Source organism: Poecilia latipinna, unplaced genomic scaffold, assembly GCF_001443285.1.
Source record: "Poecilia latipinna isolate Pla-1442-1.1 unplaced genomic scaffold, P_latipinna-1.0 Scaffold178, whole genome shotgun sequence".
In the NCBI taxonomy this organism is placed as follows: Eukaryota; Metazoa; Chordata; class Actinopteri; order Cyprinodontiformes; family Poeciliidae; genus Poecilia; species Poecilia latipinna.
Window position 1 is genome coordinate 240,245 of NW_015112794.1, and position 23,099 is coordinate 263,343.

At 38.3% G+C, this 23,099-nt stretch overlaps 1 protein-coding gene across 6 annotated transcripts in view; it reads left to right on the forward strand.

Annotated features, from left to right (window-relative positions):
- Positions 1-13,826, forward strand: part of tln2b (talin 2b) — a 125,673-nt gene extending 111,847 nt beyond the window's left edge. For 3 of the 6 annotated variants that reach the window (XM_015030277.1, XM_015030281.1, XM_015030278.1), the window contains exons 49-58: positions 332-517; positions 1,625-1,732; positions 2,525-2,630; positions 3,967-3,972; positions 4,419-4,543; positions 7,528-7,653; positions 8,761-8,823; positions 8,915-9,097; positions 9,195-9,320; positions 10,348-13,826. In XM_015030277.1, coding sequence (XP_014885763.1) covers positions 332-517; positions 1,625-1,732; positions 2,525-2,630; positions 3,967-3,972; positions 4,419-4,543; positions 7,528-7,653; positions 8,761-8,823; positions 8,915-9,097; positions 9,195-9,320; positions 10,348-10,476 — 1,158 coding nt within the window. In that variant the 3' untranslated portion in view covers positions 10,477-13,826. The remainder of the gene's footprint in view (positions 1-331; positions 518-1,624; positions 1,733-2,524; positions 2,631-3,966; positions 3,973-4,418; positions 4,544-7,527; positions 7,654-8,760; positions 8,824-8,914; positions 9,098-9,194; positions 9,321-10,347) is intronic. The other 3 variants (XM_015030282.1, XM_015030280.1, XM_015030279.1) reach the window with 2 other exon arrangements.
- Positions 13,827-23,099: the final 9,273 nt, after the last annotated feature.

Consider the following 23,099-nt stretch of genomic DNA (forward strand, 5'->3'; position numbering starts at 1 on the left):
CCCCCCTTTATTATCAGTCCAGCTCTGTTCCTTCTCCTCTCTCAGCCCCTGCAGGTTTTCCCACAGCTCTTATCAGGGTCTTGGTAACGGACACAGCCAGAGTGAGAAATGAAGAGGTTCCAAGAGCTTGTTTTTATGTAATTTGCTTCTAATCCTTATCAGTGGACCTTTAGCCTCAAGGGAGTCTTACCGAGACTCCCTTAAGTTCACATTATTACGCTGCCTACATTTTTCCACGCGTTTTCCGGACGATATACCTGTGTAAACTGTGTTTGCTTTCTCTCTGAGCACGTACCCTATCGCAGTATTGTGATTCTCTTCTTCATTGCAGGTGTTCCAGTCCAAGGACGTCCCGGACAAGTCCGCTTCACCCGAGGAGTTCATCCGCAACACAAAGGGCATCACTGTAGCCACAGCCAAGGCCGTGGCCGCAGGCAACTCTGCTCAGCAGGAGGACGTGATCGCGACCGCCAACCTGAGCCGCAAAGCCATCTCCGATATGCTGACTACCTGCAAGGTGCTAATCCACTCCACCCTGCCAAAACAGGCCTCACACAGACAGCACCAGGCTGGCAGGGAACACGTGAACCCGAGCCTGCTGAGAGCAGATATTATCGAGTCGAGTTTATTTTCTGGATGCTGCTGCGGGAAGTGACTCAGTCGGTGTTCAAAGTCAGACTAGAAAGCAGGTTATACTCGTCACCCGCTGAGCAGTTTTAAGAACACAGAAATGGATGATGGGTGATTGAGCAGCCCGGGCTGCGTTTTTCCACGTTTAAACATCAGCAAGAAATTGTTGTGGCGGTTGAATTTTAAGTAGACTCAACCTTCAATTGAATCAGAGTTTTGGACTGATTTCAAGAGCTTCACTTTTTGTAAAGCTTGACCCAACAACACAGATTTTAAGTGATTTTGAACTGTAAGAGGTCATAGATAAAATAATAATGAAGTTAGGATTTCAGACTGTATTCAGCATCTTATAGAAGCACGTTGAGACTTACTACATCAGTCTCCATGTTCAACCCAACAGAGTGTGTGTTCTCACCATACCTCTGTTGAGCAGATGTACAAAGATGTTTGCAAGTAATAATGTTTGCGAATGCAGGAGATGGTATACACGCGTTTAGTCAGCACGCCACAACAGAAATCAAATAACCATGGTTTTATTTTAGACAAATTCCAAGAATTGCGATTGTGGTGCTTTTTCTATTAATCTGTACTAGATATAACAATGATAAAATCTGATATTGTTTTCTTTTACTTTAGTATTTTTTTTTTCTTTTTCATTAATGAAAGCCATCTTTGCTTTGCCATGGATATCAACCTTTCAATTAGATAAGTCAGACATATAACTTTTTTTCTTTTAGAACTGATGTATATTTATGCACAAAGCAGAAATGAAATTATTCAAAGGTAAACTTCAAAACAAACATAAAAAAATGTAGGGAAACCCAAAATGTTTTATTGAAATCATATGGGGACGATGCCATTCTTTCCACAATCAGCGGGTTGCCAATTTGTGCTTTCTCTGGCTTCTGATGCTTTAGGTTCCAACCTATTTTATGCATTTAGGTCCTTAAGTAGTGACATTAAATGTAATTTTCAGCCTTTACTTACTTTACAGCAAGCTGCACATCATCCTGAGGTGGGCGAGGATTTGAGAGGAAAAGCCTTACAGTACGGCAGCGAGTGCACCACCGAATACATCAACCTTCTGGAACAAGTACTGCAGGTGTGTGTACACTTATATAAACCATTTTTATTGAAAAGGAAATATTTTGGGAAATATTCTCTTCTATGTAGGTCATGGCTTGTGCCATTTATTTTTCTGCACAAGAATAGTGTTTTTTTTATTTTTATTATTATTTAAATGAGAGTTAAAATATAAGGTTGTAGAAATTACATCAACTTACTTTTAGATGAAATCTTTTATTGCAACATTAATCAGGTCTGGTGTACAAGATTAATTCTTTAAAACTTTGAAAAACCTTTCTCAGTGATTTACACTTAGCCTCTTACTTTAGCACAGCTATTCATTTGTAATTAGGTCTCTAAACAGACTAAGATATTTTGGTATCAAGATTAAGAAAAAGGCATTTTTGTAACCATACACTTTAATATCTGTTTGTAACCACATTTATCATTACAAACTTTCTGAAAGACAAAACATATCATCTTTCCAGTATTATATCTTTCCTGTTGGACTGGTCGTTACATGCCAGCTTGTGTGCCAGTTCCAGTTCATGTACATTACCTGGGTAATATATAGAATGCATTGTAATTAAGAGCATACAATTAAATAAAATGCTTTTCTCAGCCAAACTTCAAAAACCCAAATCAAAATGTTTGAATTATTTCTTTTATGAACCTAAAAATTTTAGTTGACATGAACAGGTTTCTTTGGGTTTTTTTTTTTTTCTTGTTTTTTTTTTGTAATCCCTGTCATAATCTGGGAGCATAACTCCAGCCAACCTCTCGTTCTCGTGTTTATGCACTTTACAAGGATGTGCTCTTGTGTTTTCAGGTCTTGCAGAGACCGATGCCAGAGCAGAAGCAGCAGCTGGCCATGCATTCAAAGCATGTGGCAGCCTGTGTGACGGAGCTTGTCCAGACAGCCGAGGCCATGAAAGGTGACATCCACAAACACACACATACGTATACACCCACTCACTTTGCTGATCAAACACTCTGAGTCACTGAGTGTAGCTCAGTGCCATTTAGTCACTAATGCCCCCATTCTGCCTGATGCATCATTTATTGGAGGATGCAGCAGAAGCATTCAAGGGTTTAAGGAACCTATGAAAATTATTATGTTTGCTAATAACGGCAACAAGCCTCCATGCAGTCCAGAGTACTCAGTATATATTTTATATTTTTATGACATCAGTAGAAACGGAGATGAGAATTACAAGCAGACCGTTCTCAACACATTTAGAGAGCACAAGAGTTTTCTAATAATCTTCGTCTGAGCCTGGATGCTTTGTCATCAACAAAAAAATTCCAGGGCTGCCACTTTTATAGACACCCTCGTAAATATGCTAAAGGTCTTAGAGTAAGTTAATCTTTTATTGCAGTAGTATAGACCCGTAAAAAATCCATGATATGTATCTCAATAAAATTCATGTTAAGAAATAGGTTTTTTTACCCAAAAAAAGTGTCACAGCTACTATTATCCCTGCTGTGAAAATATTGTACAACTCTCTGACTTCAAGAAAGCTGAACTAAAGGTGAAAGTGTTCTATTTTTATAGCATGTGATTCTGTTATTACAGTAGTATTTATATATATATATATATATATATATATATATATATATATATATATATATATATATATATATATATATATATTTTTTTTTTTTTTTTTTGTTTGTTTTGTTTTACGTATTTATGCTTTGGCACATTTTTAACAGGGGTGCCAATGAGTGTGTACCTATCATAAATTTTAATTTCATTACTACTATGACACATTATTTTGGAGTAGAGGGAAACTGATTGAGCTGGATTTGTAGACAACATTAAGTGAAGCGGGGTACCGGTAGGAGCCAACGCAGTTCGACGAAATGTAAAAATCCCTGACAGGATTGCGAAGATGTCGAAGATTAGTGGAAGGAGCCCTAATCCTCCTGCTCATGAACAACACTGTTGCACTAGTGAGTCAAGCCACCAAACCTGTCAGCATCTCTAATACAGATGGCTCCCCAAAAATCAGTTCAGAATATTGAAATTGTAGCTCAATGTAATCGCTATGCAAATTTCTTCAAATGAAGCTGTGTAGGATGGTTACAGCAGTGTCTCTGCATGCCGCAGTACTGCATCTGACAGGGCTAATAGATTGTGTTTGGGTGAGAATTAGATTTCAGAGAACAGCCTGACACACAGTGGGGCTATCCACTTCACCTCTCTAATGTCCCATGTGGTCTCTCTCTTTTTTTTCTCTCCATCCCCCTCCTCCCTTGCTGCTTTAGATGGAGGTAAGTGGTATACGGCGTGTTTTGTTCACCCAGATCAACTTTCATCAGGGTCAGTGGGGGGCCGAAGAGGAGTCGGCTCAAGGGTTTGGTGTGGGGGGGGGAGGGATAACAGATTTCCCCAGTGATAGACATAATCTATAAACATCATCCCCATCTGCTTCAGCAGGCTGTCCTTGAGCAGCTCAGTCTTATGGACATTTAAAAGCCTTTAAAAAGACAATGATCCATCAGATGTGTATTCCATCTAGCTTACGTTTATCTCAGTTTGCTTTGAGGCATTATTGTGATAATGGAAACATTTGAGCGTCTTTAGGACGATGAAAGGATGGCATAATTGCACTGGTAAATGAAATGGAAATGCACCGCTGCTGCTTCTGTTTACCTTCGGTGCAAAACAGGAAGAAAACAGCGTCGGTAATCCAATGTCTGCTATCGATCTCCTCCAGGATCAGACTGCATGGACCCCGAGGACCCCACCATCATCGCTGAGACCGAGCTCCTCGGTGCAGCAGCCTCCATTGAAGCCGCAGCCAAGAAACTGGAGCAGCTCAAGCCCAGGGCCAAGCCCAAGGTAACAAGTGCCCCACTCAACCTTTTTTCTTCCCACCCACTCAAACCCAAACACAGCTTTCTGCGATTAATCAGCCGGGGAGTCGATGTGGGACGTAGGTAGGAAGAAGGTGACGCCGACTTTGAAGAGGAGTCCTCTTTTTTTTTTCTGTAACTGATCTGCCAACATGAAATCATGAAAGGAGAGAAAGAGACTATGTTGCGTTCACACAGCATGTTGACTCAGAGAGCTTGTCCAGCGAGCTAACTTATAAAACTTTCTTCAAAGCTCCTCTTGAACATTATTTTGAACTGCATTGCCAGGAGATGTAATTACACAGCTGGGCTGTCAGGCTTATGTTGGATTGAGCTCAAATGTGCACTGAACTGCTGTGACCCTTTGTGAAAGAGAAGTTCTCTGTCCTATTGAACTTATTTCCTTTTGTTTCGTAGCTCTGTTTTTCTTCTCTAATCTACTACTACTTCACCCCCGTGCTCGCTCTCCAGATCAAAACCAAAATGTGTAGCATAATGTACAGGCAACATATGTGGTAATTAATACTACATGTGCTATAAGCCTACCTTTATGTTTTTGTTCTCTTTGTAAGTAGGTGTTGTCTTTGTGGCATGCTCTGCATGGTTGTAGTATTTGTTTATCTGTCTCTGGACATTTGTGGTCTTGTGACTCCAAAGCTTTCTCCCTTTTTTTTATTGTTCTTCCTGTAAATGTGATCATCAGTCCGGTCTTCATCTGTGTGACTTTAATGTACATAGATTTAGGTTGTCCTGTTTTTGAATGAAGACCGTGTAAAGTCCTGTCTCACACTGTAGATACTATAATTCCATGGCAGCAGCAGGGCTTTTGTTTTTATGGAAAGAGATTAATCAAGGAAAGGATTTTCATCTTTTACATGTCAGTAACTCCCTCTAGTGGGCATATTAAAGACAACAGAAAAATGAAACCTTAAACAACTAAACATACTTTAATTTCCTTATTAACACAGATAAAATATTATTTAGTCAGGTACAGGATGAAGCTAAGACAAAATAATTCCTGGGAAGGCAATGTAAAAACGATACAGAAGAAAAATGATTTTCAGTGCCTTGCAATAGTATTTGCCTGATTTGAACATTTTCGAAATTTATGTCATAAGTGCAAACTTCAATTCACTTTACTGGGATTTTATGTGATAAATCAGCATACAGTTTTGTATAGCTAGATGTAAAATGTTACATCATTTTCAATTTTTTTTTACAAAATATTTTGTAGGACTGCATTTCAGTGTGGTTACAGCAGCAATGTTCAAACATGTTTTTGTTTTTTGTTTTTTTCCAGACTAGGAAGTATGGACAGATATTTTTGCCCATTAGTTGATTAGATGTAGCACCTCTATGAACATCACTATTCCAGGTTACCAATTGAAGATTTGTAACCTGTGGGCCAGCATAGCACATGAAAATATTGTGATCATAACCATTCCATTGGTTCTATATTTGGCTTTGCTATCCTGCTAGAAGGTGAAGGTGAGTAATTTTGGAACCTCAAACAGTTTCATCAATCTTCCCATCAGCTTTGGCCAGCTTTTCTATCTGTGCCGATCAAAAGCATTCCCATGACATTCTGTCACGACTGTATATCACTTTTAGGTGTATTGTCTTCAAGGCGACATGCTGTGTTAGTTTTGCTCTACAAATGGAGTTTCATGTAGGTCAGAAGAAGGTTACTTTAATCTTATTTGACTTGAGAATATCAACTGTGTCTGCTGCGTGGCTTTAGTTTGCAGTTGTTCCAGACTCTTCCTTTTTTCCGATGTCAGATGTGAGATGTTCAAAGCTTGAGATATTTTTTGCTGCCTACTTCTGCTTTAAACTTCTCCAGAACTTTATCTCTAAGCTGGTGTGTTCTTTGGTCATAAAGGTGGTGTGCTCACTGCTCCCTAATATATATATATTTTTTATTTTACACACGTCAACTCTGTCCGCTAGTTGGAGGACTCTTTGACGTTACTGGTTTTTTTGGATCTTACTTATATTAGAGTAAAGAGGGCTGAATATATATCCATGCCACACTTTCTATATTTTAATTTCTAAGAAAATTACACAAATTTCGTCCCATTTCAGCTATGTCGTGTGAGTCAGTCATATAAAATCCCAATACGTTGAATTGTAAGGATGAGAATGCAAACCTCTGCAAGGCTCAGTGTACACTGTGAACTGTAGAGCTCTGTTAACTGTTATTTTTGGAATGACGCTAATGCTATCACAGAGAGAGAGAAAACCAGCACAAATACGGTTATTTATCATAGCTTAACGCAGTTCCAAACAGATGTTTAGGCTTTATTTATGTTCCCAACAACTGCCTGAATTATTCCTCTTCCGTTTTACTCCCCTCTGCTCTTTTCTCCCTCATACTTTCCGCCCTTTAAGAGCAGACGGCTCTCCTGCTCCCAGCATGCTTCCTCGCCCCCCCCCCCCTTCCAACTCCCTAAGCCATTGTAGGCCTGGAAGCCTTCTCTGCAGGGCTCTGTCTGATATGTTTGATATATTAGGTTGTTATTCAGTCCAACTATATATCAAACATATTCCTACAGTGTCCCGCCCTGTCTCCAGCCACGTGTGCCTTATGTGTTTATGGAGGTCTGTGGTCAATCACATCTTGTTGACTGAGGATGCAGAGAGGGCCATTTGTTGAATGTCCCCGGACTGAACCTCCATGATTTTTCATACTGTTCTTCAGTTCATTTGGCGGAAATGACAGTTTGTGTTTATGTTCTGCTTCGTTGCTCAAAATGTGTTATATCTAGATTTGTTTTATGTGAAAGATAAAATTGACCCTCAATACACTTCACAGAAAAAAGCTGTCACTTGAGGCCGTGTGGCTCGCTGTATTTTACAGATATGAGGATAGATGTGTTATTTTTTATTGTTTTTTTTTTTGTACCTTGGTTTTCATCCATTCATTGCGGATTGGGATTTGTAACTTTTTGGGGGGATTTTTTTCTCCAGCAGGCTGATGAGACACTGGATTTTGAGGACCAGATCTTAGAAGCTGCAAAGTCTATCGCTGCAGCAACCAGTGCTCTTGTAAAATCTGCATCTGCAGCTCAAAGAGAACTGGTGCAACAAGGCAAGGTCAGAAAATAATTCCTCCCATACTTTTGATTGTGATGTGGGCATAGAACACGTACATTATACACCCAGCATATTAAAAAAAATGGGTTAAAAACGGCTCTGACTGTTGAATATCCAACAGTCAGACTACCAAAAAGTATGTTGAAAAAAATCAGTCTTAACTAGATTACATAATAAGTAGCTATTTGGGTTAAACTGTTTTTTTTTTGTTTGTTTGTTTGTTTGTTTGTTTGTTTTTAGCCTCATATTGCCTTAAAATGCTAAGTGATAAATGGACTTTATGCTACAGACACATTCACCAATTTGCACTCACAAACATGCACACAGTGAGTGGGAGGCCACCTTGCACAGAGGCACATTGACATGTGACAGGAGGAAACTGGAATCAAACAACCTTTTGATTGCAAGTCTCCTACTCTACCAGAGAGCCATAGCAGTGATATAATGGCTCATAAGACTTTATTGACAATTTAGTCAAAGCTTATGCTCATTTGTAAGGTATTATACTTCCTGTCCTTATTAACTTTATGACCAATTTTCTGGAATTTCGGGTGAATGTTGAAATTAGGTTGCATAAGCTTTTGGTAACTGATTATTAGGTAAAAGGTTCTTGTTTACTTAAGTGAAAAACTCATTTACTAAATTCATCACATTAACTACCTAACCACTTCTATTTCCATCCTGTACCTAAGCATTTGGCTTACAGAAATAGCCAAGCGGTTTTATAGAGTAATATAGCTCCGCATAAGGTATTGCCTGTCTGTATTGACTTCATGAATAATTATTTTGTCAAAATGTGAATGTTGAGCTTAAGCTTGCTTTAGCCTTGTAGTGGCTGCTTAGCAATTAAATGGCCCAATATTATCTTAAGTGAACAAACTCATTCTCTGGTGATGATTGAAGTCATTAACTCTGCTCACTGATATGAGCATTATTACAAACATCATTTCATTTCCTGACTATTTCTTATTTCATCCTCTGCAAGAGGTCTAGTGAAACCAGATGATATTGACAAACAGTTCAAAACACATAAACCCAGCGAAGGTAAAGAAATAACCACCGGTTTTGTATGTGTAAGATGCTTTTTTTTTTTTTTCCGTTCCTCAGGTGGGATCCAATCTAGCTAATGCAGTAGATGACGGCCAGTGGTCGCAGGGTCTCATATCAGTTGTAAGTTACTTTAATATGTTACTGTATGAACTTTGTATTACTAAACGTCGCACCCAGCCAAGAATAAGTGTGAATTTGTTCGTTGCTGTAGGCCCGTATGGTAGCAGCAGCCACCAGTAACCTGTGTGAGGCGGCGAACGCTTCAGTGCAGGGCCACGCCAGCGAGGAGAAGCTCATCTGTTCTGCCAAGCAGGTCGCAGCCTCCACGGCTCAGCTGCTGGTGGCTTGCAAGGTGAAGGCGGACCACGACTCTGAGGCCATGAGAAGATTACAGGTAACACCGAATCACATTAGTTCAGCTATGAAAAGATGCGTTAACTCATACGTGCGCTCACTTTCCTCCCCCCGGCCTCCCCAACACCTTTCTTTAGGCTGCTGGCAACGCAGTGAAGCGGGCTTCGGACAACCTGGTGAAAGCAGCTCAAAAAGCAGCATTTGACAAGACGGAGGACGACAGCGTGGTAGTGAAGACCAAATTTGTTGGAGGCATTGCTCAGGTGAGAGAAAAATCTATGAGTGAATCTTGTGAAGTCTTGGATATAAATCCTCCCGACTGCGTGATATGCCCTTTTCCGCTAAATGTTACTGAGCGATTGCGTTTCTTTGCCCGTATATCAAAATGCCACAGTTGTTTTTCTGAAATTGTGATGAGCTCCTACAGATTAAAAAAAAAAAAAAAAAAAAATCAGATCCCTTTCAAAGCTGTTTACCAGGACATTAACAGCTCCAAAATATCACACCTCGGATAACTTTGAACCGCTTCACTGCTGGAACAGAGAATATTCATCTTGGCAAAAGCAAACAAAGATCAACAATATCCAATGAGTGTTTTTCTGTCGTCGTTGCTTCTTTTTTGATCCTGATTGGGTTCCCGTGTCAGTGAGATATTCACGACGACTGAGCTTATGCCCGTCACTTTCCATTTTGCCTGTCATTGGGATTGTGGGATCCCACTGCTATTGTAACCAGCTTAGACTGTGATTGACATTTAACAAGGAAGGTAAATAACTACACAATTCTATTTTCTCTTTTTTATTACTACCATCAGTAATTATTTATTAAGTAACTTCTGGTGAACTGACAGTAGACACATATTGTGATTCGTCTTTCAAGTGTGGTATTGATTCTCCAATACAGGGCACTGGCATTAGCAATTTAAATGTGATAAAGTTCGGCTCATATATAGCTCTGCTGCCTATTCACAACAAAATGTCAAATCAAGGCCCTTTTTAAGATAAACTAGTTCAATTCGTCTTCATTTAACAAAAATTCAGATCAGGGAAAACTAACATCAATGTAATACCAGCCAGCCATAAAGTCAGACTCAGGTCTAATTATATACCATCCCTTTACATCCCAATCGCAGTGCAGTCAGCGTAGGCTGATCACTTGTAGCAGCAAATGAAAGATTTAAGGGGTCTACACGACTGGAGCCTGGCAAGAGGATGCCCACGTGTGAGCAGAGGAATTAAAAATGTCTTTGGAAATGCCTGGTCTCCGTCAGCCTGTTGCTGTTGTTCGCAGATCATTGCAGCTCAGGAGGAGATGTTAAGGAAGGAGCGCGAGCTGGAGGAGGCTCGGAAGAAGCTGGCCCAAATCCGACAGCAGCAATACAAATTCCTGCCGAGTGAACTGAGGGAGGACGAGGGCTGACTAAAAGGCAGCAGGCGAGGAGGCTGATGTGCAGATGACGGCATCCCCTGAACGGGAGACGACGGCGGAGGTATTGTCGCCCGCTTGGCTCCGACATCACCGAAGACTATATTCAGCACTTGAAACAGGCCTATTTGTTGACAAAAGCAAGTGCCTGTGCTTTGTAGTGTACTTGTGCGAGTGTAAGTGTGCGTGATGTGTTTGTCAGTGAATGGCTTCAACATTCAGACTTTAATATAAAGAAAGTTGTTATTGTGAGCAAACAAGAGACAAATCGATTGAGTTATGTTCGGTGTAGGTATTAGTGCATCACGAGCATTACTGACTGTTACAGGCATGAATCGGACGCTTAATCTCTCAGTAATCACAGAACATTCTTTAACTGTGTAGAGCAAATATGGCTGAGCAAACGTTCAAAAACGAAGGTCTGTAGCTTATGTTTTATCTGGAAAATCTGTCAAAGGATGATTAGAGAGCAGCAAAGGCAATGCCTCTTCAAACTGTGGGCTTGCATGCACCATTACTCTTAACACATATCGATAAAGCTACTAACCAATAGAGTATTATTGTTCAAAAAGGCCCTTGTATCATACTAACCATGTTAATTGTGGGGACTGTAGCTAAAGCAACAGATGTATTCCTGAATTTTAAGCTAATCTGTTCTTTTTGACGCCAAACACAGATTGGTTTGGAGTGATGTAGATGAAGTGAAGGGACAAAATAACAAAAATGCATTGATCCCTACTGTCAATCACTTTTACGGAAAATACCTACGAAAAAGAAATAAAGTAGTTTTGTTTAGATATTCAGATCGAAATGTGACCAAATATGTCTTGCTGCTTGTACAATATTGCACTCAAAGGATCCCACTGATTTTTTCACCTAAAATGCAGATAACCCTGTAAAGTTATACACGATATTATTACATTGTTCTCACATGTTTTTTCCTTTTGCTTTCACAGTTTAAAATTTCAACCACTTACACAAGCCACATTACGTTCACGTGCCACTTGTACTCAAACAGGGTTCCTTTGCGGTCTTCAAAAGTTCAGAACAGTTTTGAATTGAATCAATATTTTACAGATCTAAACAAATGTGGAAAAAAAAAATAGACTGCTTTTACATAGTTACCATGATGACAGCTATGTCTTCACCATATTCAGTGTTGAGTTGTAAAAATAAAAAATAAAACAAATAGGTATGTTGGATGTAGATATGTCATGGATATTACTCAGGTGATGTAATAATAAGGATGAACCTTGAGATTTTTTTTAGACTATAAATTTATTAGGGAAACAGAAATGAAATTCCTCGTTGAGACTTCTTTACTGTAAATATTATTTACAATTTTTGTCCAAAGTTTACGTATACTGATCAGCCATAAATGTCATAGTAATTTTGTTTATTTATTTGAGCTTTTCGTTTGTTTTTTTTTTCATGGTGAACTAGAGAGAAACTGAAGAGAAACCAAACAGCAGCACTGATTTTAAAATCAACAAAGGGTTGCAGAAGTTTGAATTGTGTGGTCAAGATTCTAATTACAGGTTCAATAAGGCCCTGGCTTACTTGTGGTTGGTCATTTTTTAACTTCTATCAGAATTGGTTGAGTTCACTTAGGTTTTGTTGGTTTATTGGCTTTTAAATATTTCGAATAAATTTTCAGTACAGTTGGGTTCTTTAATGCTTTGTTGAGACCCAAATCAGTTGCGTTGTGTGCTGGGATCCCTGCCCTATGTCCAAGTTTTACCTGTCCTGTTCTTGATTTGAGTTCAAGTTTAGAGTTGACATTAATATGACATTTATGCTGGTAATGAGTGGATGTATGATACTTCTGGCAGATTTAGGTATTTTATTTTCTACCAAAGCATTTGTTTATGATGGGAAGTGAAACAGGCTTCTGCCAAAAGATAGCAAAACAGTTTTAAATTATATTAATCTGTTTCTATTTAGAATTTATTTAAAAATGTATGTCAAAAATGATTTTAAAAAATCCTTATTGCTAGTGCAGCATTCAAATTGTTCTTATAATCGCTGATGAGCTTTTTCCACTGGTATTTTTGATGATTTATCTTTAGAGATGAACTCTGATTCTCCGAGATTGGAAGGCCTCCTTGCCATCACCCTAATTGTTAGCTCTTCCACAGACTCTGGCATTGTCTCTCCGAAACATTAAAACTTCTTCCATTCAGAAGAAATAATTTTGGCCAAAATAAAAAGAAGAAATCCCTTTCAACCAAAATCTTGGATCTTAACTTTGTAACTTAAACATGCCCTGAAAATTGACCCAGATATCTAGAAATTAATGTTAAAAAAAAAGTATTGAACTAAAATTGTTAGAAAAAAAAAAAATGTTTAGGAACTCTGACCTAAGCACACTTTATTATTTCCCCGTTACTGTCCAGTGTTTTTAAAATTGCTTCTATACTAACTTTATGTCTACAAACTGCACAGGCTATTCCAGCAAGGTAATATTGAGTTACTGCTGTTATTTGATGGAAAATAAGCTTCTTACAAGGATATTGGGCTTCCAGCTCAGGAACTGATATGATGTTTTCACATTTTTCACACTACAGACAGCAGTTCAAGGCTTCCATCACATAAAAATTTTTATTAGGAAACCACTGTTGCATTTGAGGGAGCTGATAAAATTCCTTTTTTTTTTTTTTTTCCTTTCTTCCAATAATGCGTTACACACATTTTAAAACTACTGCTGTTCATCTCCTCAGTCTGTCCATGCCCATGTCATGTCTGCATCGTGTACTAGTGCCTTATTTGAGTCTACGCTGCAAGCAGCTGAACATCAGGCTGGCTGGGAGCCTGAGCCTTTTCCTCTCTGGTTCAGAAACATTATGCCAGTCTATCAGCAAAATCTTTGCCATACTGGGGGCCTATACCTGCCGGCGGTGTTATAGTGCTGATGTTAAAGGGCATCTATGGATACCTTTAGGGTTTAGTTGCTAACACTAGATTGCATTCAGTGAGCATGTGGCTACATGTGTCTGAGGTAATGAAATGATTTAAATTCGTTCAGCCAAACACCACTAAAACGTTGAGCTGAATAACTTTCCTTGTTGCATTGTCTAAAACCACTATTAATTTTTTTTTTTTTTTTTTTTTTTTTTTTTTAATCTGTTAATGTGAGATTAATCCTGAAATATACTGTCCAGCGGGTGTGTCTAAGTGTTACTGGAGTAGAAAAAGAGTTGCCATCTCTGTTATAAATAGGTGTTGTGCTTTCTTTAACAGACTGCGTTGGTTGTATCATTTGATGCTGTATTTACAATATTTATCTGGTCACAGAAGTATTTTTTGTATTCACTAAAAATAAAAATAAAACCGTTTCAAGCAAATGGTGCAAATGTATTTTTTTTTATTATTTTTATTTTTACAAACAGATGTTTACATAAATTAATAAGTCTTGTGTGGATTTATCAAGTCAAGTCGTTGAAAATGTTTTTTCCCAAGTCCGATGTGATTGTGCTTCACTCTTTAAGTTGTTTAAAGCCTTATATTTTGTTTTTGTATTCAAGACCTGCTTTAATTTTCTCTATGCGTTGTCCTTGGTCTTCAAGATGTTTAGTAATGTTTTCTATCCAGCCTCTGAACTCTTCACAGAACAGTTGCATTTTACTGAGATTGAAGTTATAAGTTGACTTTTGAAAGCATTTGGTTGCTCTGGATTTATTTTAAAGGACTCAGAATAAAGGAGATAAATACATACTACGTGCGAGCCACATGTTTTGGATTCTGTATTTAAATTTATAATTTCCCCTCAAATTCATAGTTTGTGAAGGTGTATCGCAAAGCATCTCAACAAAATACGTCGAAATTTGTTGTCATAACATGACAAAACAGTACGAACATGAATACTTGTTCATGCATTTGTCTAAGTAAACAGAAAAGATTTTAAAAAAAGACTGTCATTGTGCATTTTTGTCAGCAGATGTCAGCATTTCCCTTCACAGCTCAGTCAGGGGTGAAGAGAATGTTTGGAGAAGCATGTTCGTGTGGAACGATTAGCAGAGGTTTGCCAGACCAAATATGGAAATTGTGGATTCACTTTTTTCTCTTTTTTTCCCAAGCTTCCCAGACCAGACTTTGAAGTATGCAGAGATCTCCATTTAGATGTTTCGGTCAAGAGGAAGAGCTCACATCATTTTTGCTCCTTCACATACCATTGCACACAGTAAAATTATTTGAGAAGTGATTATTTTCCACACATTCTGTTCTGGGTATGACAAGCCATCACACAGACTTGATGTGATGTTGTTTTTTGCTTGTTTTTACAAAACTAGCTGATCTTCTGACAAAGTCAGAAGCATGTTGGATAGCGAACACATAAAGGATGGAAGTCCAGTACATTTCCTCGCTGTTCTAATGAAGACCATATTTGGCTCTTTGAATGTTTTGCTCTCCGCACAGTAGGGAGGGGAAACTGAAGCCATGTGTGTTGAGAGAGATTATCCATCTTTTTCTCACCCTCTTTCTGTGGCTCTCGGCCTCTCATGCCAGTGAAGGCCATGGACCAACGAGGTTTTTCTGGTTAACTATTATCAAGTTGTTAGTTTTCCTTTTCAACTTTAAGATTTTTACACAATTACTGAAATAGACACTGATTTTCAGAAGAGAGAGAGAAAAAAAACAGGTTCAATTACAGCCATCTCTTCCAGATTTAATTTAAAGACATCTTTGAATCCACCTGAACTGACTACATTTTTCTTCCTCTCATCAGCTTTGCATTTCATGCATTTCTGAAATCCTGTGCGATAGTATCATTTGTTAAAGACAACTTGCACAATATACTTGCCTTTTGAACTTTGGTACAAACATTCAACAAACTTTGATGTATTTTATTGGGACCAACATGATAGACTAATACAGACTAGTGCATAATTGTGAAGTAGAACAATTATTCATGGTTTTCAAAATAAAAAAAATAAAAAAATTATGTCATCCTTTTTGCATTTAACCACTGTGCTCTGATGTCACTAAATAAAACCTAGTGTAAGTAAAGGCCTTTAAATGTCATCTAATTAGGAAAAAGAGTTTGTTTTATCCCCGACATGTAGATGCAGCACGCAAGCACAGGAAGTTGCTCTGGTCAGATCAAACCAAAACTGAATTTTTTTTCCCCCACATAAAAACATAAGTAGTTATACTTCATGAAACACGATATTCCAATCGTCAAAATGATGGTGGTAGAACTGTTAGTCTCAAACATAAAATTCCATTAAAATACACTGTGGATTTTAGTTGTAATGTATCAACATGTGGAAACGTTGAGAACACTTTTGCAAAGCACTCTGGACACCTCATGAACAGGTAACTCAGTCAAAGGAAGATCTAACAACAGTGCATCATGTGATTAAAAAATAGACTAATTAGGAGAACACAAGTGTTCTTTGCCGCATTATTCATTTTCCTACTTGCTTCAGAGACGTTCTCCAGTAAAACTGTTTTGCAAAGAATTGTCAAAAGTTTTAGTCTCTACATGTGCAAAGTTCATAAAGATGCATCCAAAGAGGCATACAGCTGCAATTTCAAAAAAGAAGTGGTCATCCCACAACACTTTTCAGATTTTTATTTCCAAACAGGTTTAAAACACTGGACCTGTTTTTTGTTGTTTTTCCCCCCCCCCTGATTATTATCTGTTTCTTACTCATGGTTTACCACAAAATATCCGAATTAAATGTGTAGAAGTTAATCAGCAACAAAACAAGGTTCAAATGTCTTTTGTCTCTCAGGTTAAGCGTTCACCTTTTCATTGATGAGTATAAATAATGCAGTCAGTTGTTTGCTAAAAATTGTCCTTAAAGACACAAAGTCCAGTGACATAATTTGCTAATGTTGTAATAGCGTATATAATTTAAAAAGCCTGCAAAGTCATAATAAGAGTTTAAGGTCAGTTTATACTTTGACTTTTCATCCTTTCTTGATTTTTTTTGTCATTTAATGAATAAATATATTTACATCAGAAAACTCTCTCTTGAAAGGTATTAGGTGTTTTAAAATAAAGCTTTCATCTGGTGAAGAAATTCATTAAACAGGCAGACAACTAGCTATGCCAACAGTGAAACACAGAGAGGTGGAGAGAGCTTTTGCTCGGAGCGGAGGAGTAGAAAGTGAGGTTTAAAAAGAATGTCTGTCGGGGAGGACTTTGGGGTTTTAGGGTTGGGTCATTTTCTCTCTCTCCTTTCTCATTTTCTGTGGTCCTTTGTGCACTGAAGAAAAATCAAACCCGTTTCTTGGGCCAATCTTTGGGCAATGTCAGGAATGTTCCCCTTCCTTCCTTGATGAAATCTCTCCAAACACACCTGCTGAGATTTTTTTTTTTATGTTTTTAGCAAAATCTTTTGGATATAATTCTGTATAGAGTGTGATGCAGTCCACACTTATTAGTAAACTGAGGATAATTTGCCACCTTTCAAATTACTCAATCTTGATAATGTAGGTGGAAACAGTACTGTTGATGAAATCTCATCTAACACCGTGATATTTAAAAAAAATTCCCTGACTGCTGCTAAGATGTGTTATTCAGTAGCACCAACTACTTTAAGAAAACATCAACTTGCTAACAATTTGGATTTTCAGCAGTTTCGCTGTTGCTAAATTAGCTATTCTGCAAAATGTTATGAAGTAATAAAGAACCATTCAACTTTTACTTTCCCAAAGAGCATTTAAGCTGTTTTTCAAATCTTTACTATTCAGCATGGATCTCAAAATGCTGACTTTGTGAATGAAACAGCTGCTGTTATTGCTACCATGCAATAATCATCGAGTTTAGAACTCTGTGTTCAGGTTTTTGGTACTTTTACGTGAACACACACAAGCAGTGTTGGCAGGAAAATCTTCTCAAAAAGGCAGATGAGCCGAAACTCTGTGGGATAAAGCAACAAATTACAACATGGTTTTGCAGAAGTGAGTGAGGTCATTGTATCTGCGAATGCCTGTTGTTTAAGCGTATTTACATACCGCTCTTCTGCGTGCTGTAAGACACAGGACTTCCTAACATAAACCTGGGAGACAGCAGCTGATGGATCTAAGAGAGGCCTTTCCTCAGCTCTTGAACTATTACTATTTTAGGTCATCAGCTGCATTCTCCCATTATATCAATGCTGCGTCGTATCCAGTATCAAGCTCTGGTTTAATGTGAATGGTAAACAGAGCATGGAGAGAATGACTCATGATGCTTTATGGGTTGGAATTGGTTATTGTCGAGTCAACCTAAGAAGTCACAACAATATTGCTTCCAGTGGTCATAATAATTGCAATTACAAGGCTTATATTTGGTTGTCAAATTACTCTTAACCTGTTAAAAATGCATCTTTCGACTAGTTGTTCAGTTGATTTATGTTGACAGTTTCCGATGCATTGGCATGGTTCTATGAAATATTTCAGCTTCCCCATTTCCAGATGATAACAGGTGAGACCTGCTGGTATGTGTGGTGTAGAAATGTTAGTTGCAGACAATATCTTCTGAGCGACAATGTTTGCCATCTATTTCCCCCCTGCATGACAGCACAGCAGCTCCGTCAGTCATCATGTACAGAAGGCACAGTATTTCTCAGTCAGCAGTGACACCACGGCTATATCGGGACCAAGCTGAGACTTAAAACTTTGGTGCTAATTTTGGACAGCTTCGCAAGTAACATAAGGAATAGCCATTAAATCTAATCCCCCAGCGCCAGACGCAATCATCAGAAGTCAGGTTCTTTCTAAAGGGTTTCGCTCTGATTTTTGTTTGCTTTGGTCACGGTTGAATAAGTGCCAAGAACTCGATGTACGCCAGAGGAGCTGATTGTCTTGGATCATTCTGCCAAAGCGAACTGATGTGAATATTCTCATTAGATTTTGACAGCTTAGAACGAGATTAAGCACTCGTTCGATAAAATCCCTGCGTCTTGAAAAGGATATTTTTTCCTTTAAACACGTTAAGTGTCAGCCAGAGAAGAAAATATTTGGCTCCTTCTCCTCTCTCAGCCCAGTAGTCTCCCCACACAGCATTAAAGCTGAATAAACACTCTCTCCTTCTCACTAACGGTACTTTTTTTTGTTGTTCTTGTTTATCAACGCTGGCGCCAGATTTAATAAGAGGATTTAGTGTAAAGATAACTAAAATAAATATTCATTGTGACTTTGTTCACGTTTTGTCACATTTGCTTTCACTTTTAGTTTTAACTCTTAGGTATCTTTCTCGGATCTGAATTTGTTTTGATGGCTATAGTTTGGAAAATAAGGGATGTATTTCAGAGAAACAGACATTTGGGATGTGTGCTGTACTTAACATGACTGGAAATGGAAACAGATGTTCATTAGTTCTACGCAGAGTTGTGAAAGAGGTGGGATTTAATAATTGCTATATAGGTTGAATTTAATAATTACCAATGTGGTCAAAATTCAATCAATTCCATTTATTCCAATCCAGGTCAAATTATATACCATCCTACTCGATACTAACTGATGAAGGTTAGTGTAAAGTGGTGCAGAGCTTTCTAACTTTATGTAGAAATAAAAATCAGAAATGACTGGAGTGCATTTTGTCCACCCTCTTTACTCTGATACCCTAAAGGCAAATTCATTGCAACCGATTACCTTTAGAAATCAGATGATTAGTTAATAGAGTCCATCTGTGGATACCTGAATTGTAGTATGTACAGCTGGCCTGTGAAGGTCTCAGAACTTTGTTAAAAACTTGGGCTGCTCTGGTTTGTCTATTTCTGCGTAATGCATGTGTTATTTGACACGGTAAAATTACCACTACCAAAACATCCTTATCAGCTTAAATTAACAGGCCAACCAGAGGTGAATGAAACATAGGAGTAATCAAGAGACCCATTTTAACCCTGAAGGAGCTGCAGAGTTTAACTGAGTTGGAAGAATCTTTTTGACAGGGCAACTATTATTTGTGGACTTTACAAATCTGGAATTTATGGAAGAGAAGAGTAGCTTGCCTGCAAACCACCGTGACTGAAAAATAAATAAATAAATAAATAAATAAATAAATAAAACTGTTTAGTTTACTGAAAACACTATTTCCACGGTGGTACACAGTGGTGACAGAGCTTTAAATTGATGTATACAGTAACTCTGACGGACTTTGAGCTAATTTGCACAGAAAATTTGCAAAAACTTAAATTTCTCATTGTGAATTGCAAATAATTCATCCATGATTCAGAATTTCTTTAAAAGTCTAAAGAGATATCTGTAAGAGAGATGGATCAATGTGAGTGTATGTTAGTGTCTCTCTCTCTTTGTGTTGCTCCTGTACTGGACTAAGTGTCTCTCACTCGGGGTATTCTGGGATACCTCGCAGCCCCTGGTTACTTTGGGCAGGATTGAAGTTTCATTGAGGCTGAGATGAGGCATGTTCAAGAACGCTGCTGCTCTCCTTCTGTACACAGGATAACTTCTGTGTCGGCATCATTAACGTTACACAACAAAAATGACCAACCATTCAAATTTGTTTTCATGAAGGGCTAAACTTTTATGGCCAGGATTTTTGTAGCTCTGGCTGAGCGTATATTTGGAGTATATTTTTATTCAGTTTTGCCTCAGGCTTTCCATTCTTACCATATGTGCTTGCTCAGTTTACTGGCTTGTTTCTGAAGGTCTTGTGTTCTGCACTTTCTGCAAGTTCAGATTTGATATTCTTCCTTCTTGATTTGTTTCAAATCTCCTATTCCAGCTCAGTGTATCATAGTGAATGATTTGTCCTTGTTTGCTGTATTGTTTTACTTGGGTTGTAAGTTGTGAACACAGTAAAAGGCGAACTGTCTCTTTTATAAAGGAAAACAGGGGAGGGCTTATTTATTGATAATTCTGTAAATTTGATTTTTTAATAAAGTAGGGGGTGGGGGGATGGTTTAGACATGAAAAGTTAAACTTTTACACTGCTTTATTCCATTCTTTTAATATGTCTTCATGAAGACATAATTATCCCATCATGTAGTACATACACCTCCAAGACTCTATAACTAGAACTTGCCAGACCACACCAGATGGACGTCTATTTTTTCTCTCTTCTGTCTGCTCAGTTTTTAATGACTGGCTGTCCACAACTTTTTCATCTACATCCCAAGCTGAGCACTGAGTCTTAGTCTGAGGATAACCATCGTGGAGTTTGATCAAGCCCGAGAGCTACAGACAGACTTTGCTTTAACTTAAGAAATCAGGTGTTGCTGCATTGTGGGTTCCTCTGGCATTTCTCACCACTGAGACCCATTTGCAGTGAACACAGGCTGTTGGCTTTCAAACAGCCACCCAGAGCCACACTGGAATGTCTCATCACGAGAGTCTCAAATGAACTTCACATTATAGCTTTCACTCGGCCAAGCTAGGCTCAGTTAAAGGTGTGGGACTCGTAAAACAACACGGGGGCTCCTTGCTCTCAGCTTTCAAACGCAAACTTATTTGTTTTCATCTCGGTGGTGTGAGAGGAAGCATTAAAGAGAAGGCCGTACAGTATTTTAAAGAAAAATGATCAGTGTAATAAAGAAATCCTGGCAATCTTCATATTGCCAGAGTTTCTTTCTTTGACCCTTACAGCGTCCAACAGATAGCTTGTAGCCGGGAGAACAGTAGCTGAGCAGAAAGTGCATACCTAGAAGTTTTGGAGCACCAAGGAATGGAAAAAAAAATACTGAGTGGCCTTTGACTTTGGACCTCACAAAAATCCCCCACAAGTTAGCTGTCTTCTCTGTCAACAGTATTCGACCTTGCTCACACCAGAGAAACCATATATGGATGAAGATACAGTGCTGTGAAAACGTATTTGCTCAGTTAAAGTCACACAGATAATAAAGTACATTCTAATATCGGGGGGGGAAAAAGACAACCTGCGAAAATACAAAATGCAAATGCAGTTACCCATACCACCTATATAAAAAAGGAATCCTTTAAAATTATTAATTAACTGTCATTAACCACATTTCTTGGCCGTTTCACAAATCACACCCAGGCATGATCAGTGCTTGGTCTGATCAACATGAAGTAGATTCATTGCCAGTTATGGACAATGCTTAATAATAATTGTGGTTGCCAAGGGTAGAACAAACAGTTTTATGGGGCAGTTGTTTTCTCAGAATAAAGAAATGAATGAAATCATCACTTGAAATCTGCTTTTTGTGTTTACAAAAGCTGTGACTGGTCTTCAGATTTGTTTAATGATTAGAATGAAGAGATGGGCCACTGCAAGCCAGTTATTTGTTGGTGTTGGTGTCTCCATTTTTTTATGCCATATTATGCAATATTATGTATAGATTCATGTGGAGATTATGTGATTCTACAAATAACATCATCCTGTTACTAAAGGATATTGCACAAAGCTTAGTCAGTTTTCAGTCCAGAATGCAATGAATGCAATGAAATTACTGCAGATTTTGTAATTTTGCAAATTTGTGACTTATATTTGTAATTTTTATTTTTATTTTATTGACTTGTCTTTTTTTTTTTTTTTGTATTTACCTACTTGTCTTTAATAAAAGTGATGATGATGACGATGACAATCAGGTACATTAAAGTGCGAGAAATAGGCCCCAAAAAAAGGAATCAAACCCTTTTCTCTGTATTGTTTTAAAGATTTTCCCACTGGTTGCAAGCATACAAACTCCTGGATTTTTAACATACAGCACAAAGCACTAAAGACATATATTGCAATGGAGCTGTCCTCAAGATGCAGGGTAGTTCCAAGCTGATATATTAGATTAGTAAGACAGTCAGCGCATGTGTGGGAGAGGGTATCCACAGGCCCAAAGGAAAGGACAGTAAGCTTTTATGTCAACGATGAGTCCTGATCCCTGCAGGAGGAATTTCTCTGCTCCTTATCTAGAAGTAGGAGGAGTTCAATTTCCCTGTAAGCAATCATTTACTGTACTCTTCCCTGTAGACTTCCCACAGTAGGCACAATTAAGTGTCAATGTTGGGTTTTTAAGGCAGAGTGTATAGCACAGATTGACAGCGTCTGATTTAATACTCCTGCCTTGACCTGTCTAGCCTTTAGAGAATTTAATTTTACAGAAGGATTGTAGCTTGGCATCTCACATGAGTGTGAAATGAATCGTGACAACCCCCCCGCCCCCCACACCCACCACCAAAATGCTTAGGCCCCTCCCTGCTCTTTTTGTCTAGGCTGACTGAGCAGCATCAGATTTGGCTGATGGTCTTGTCTCTCTGTACATCCCATCTGAAGGGGAAACACAAACAAACCATCTGGGCGGAGCGTTGTAGAGGCCACAAATATGCCTCCATTATGACTCTTGCCCACATTTGTGTTTGCAGCACTGCCAGCTTTGAGTTTTTTGCTTTTTTTTTTTTTTTTTTTTTTTGCTCAGTTGCTCATCTTGTGTCGGTAATGAAGTTGTTGCTCCAAACTGCTTCTTGAGAAACGTTTCTTATCTTTTCAAATTTTCCCAAAACTTACTTTTTAGGACCTGCCATGAGAGAATGTTTCTTGCACTGTCCCAAAAGTATTTCTTTTTGTGTCCTATTTCTGAGAATTACTACAATCTGAAGGATGACAGATCCTTTCATTCAACAGCAGCTATTTTGTTCTGCAGCATATTCTTGGTCCTGGGAGAAAGCTTCTTATCTCTGGAGTACCTGCAGCTGCAACTATTGACCTTTGT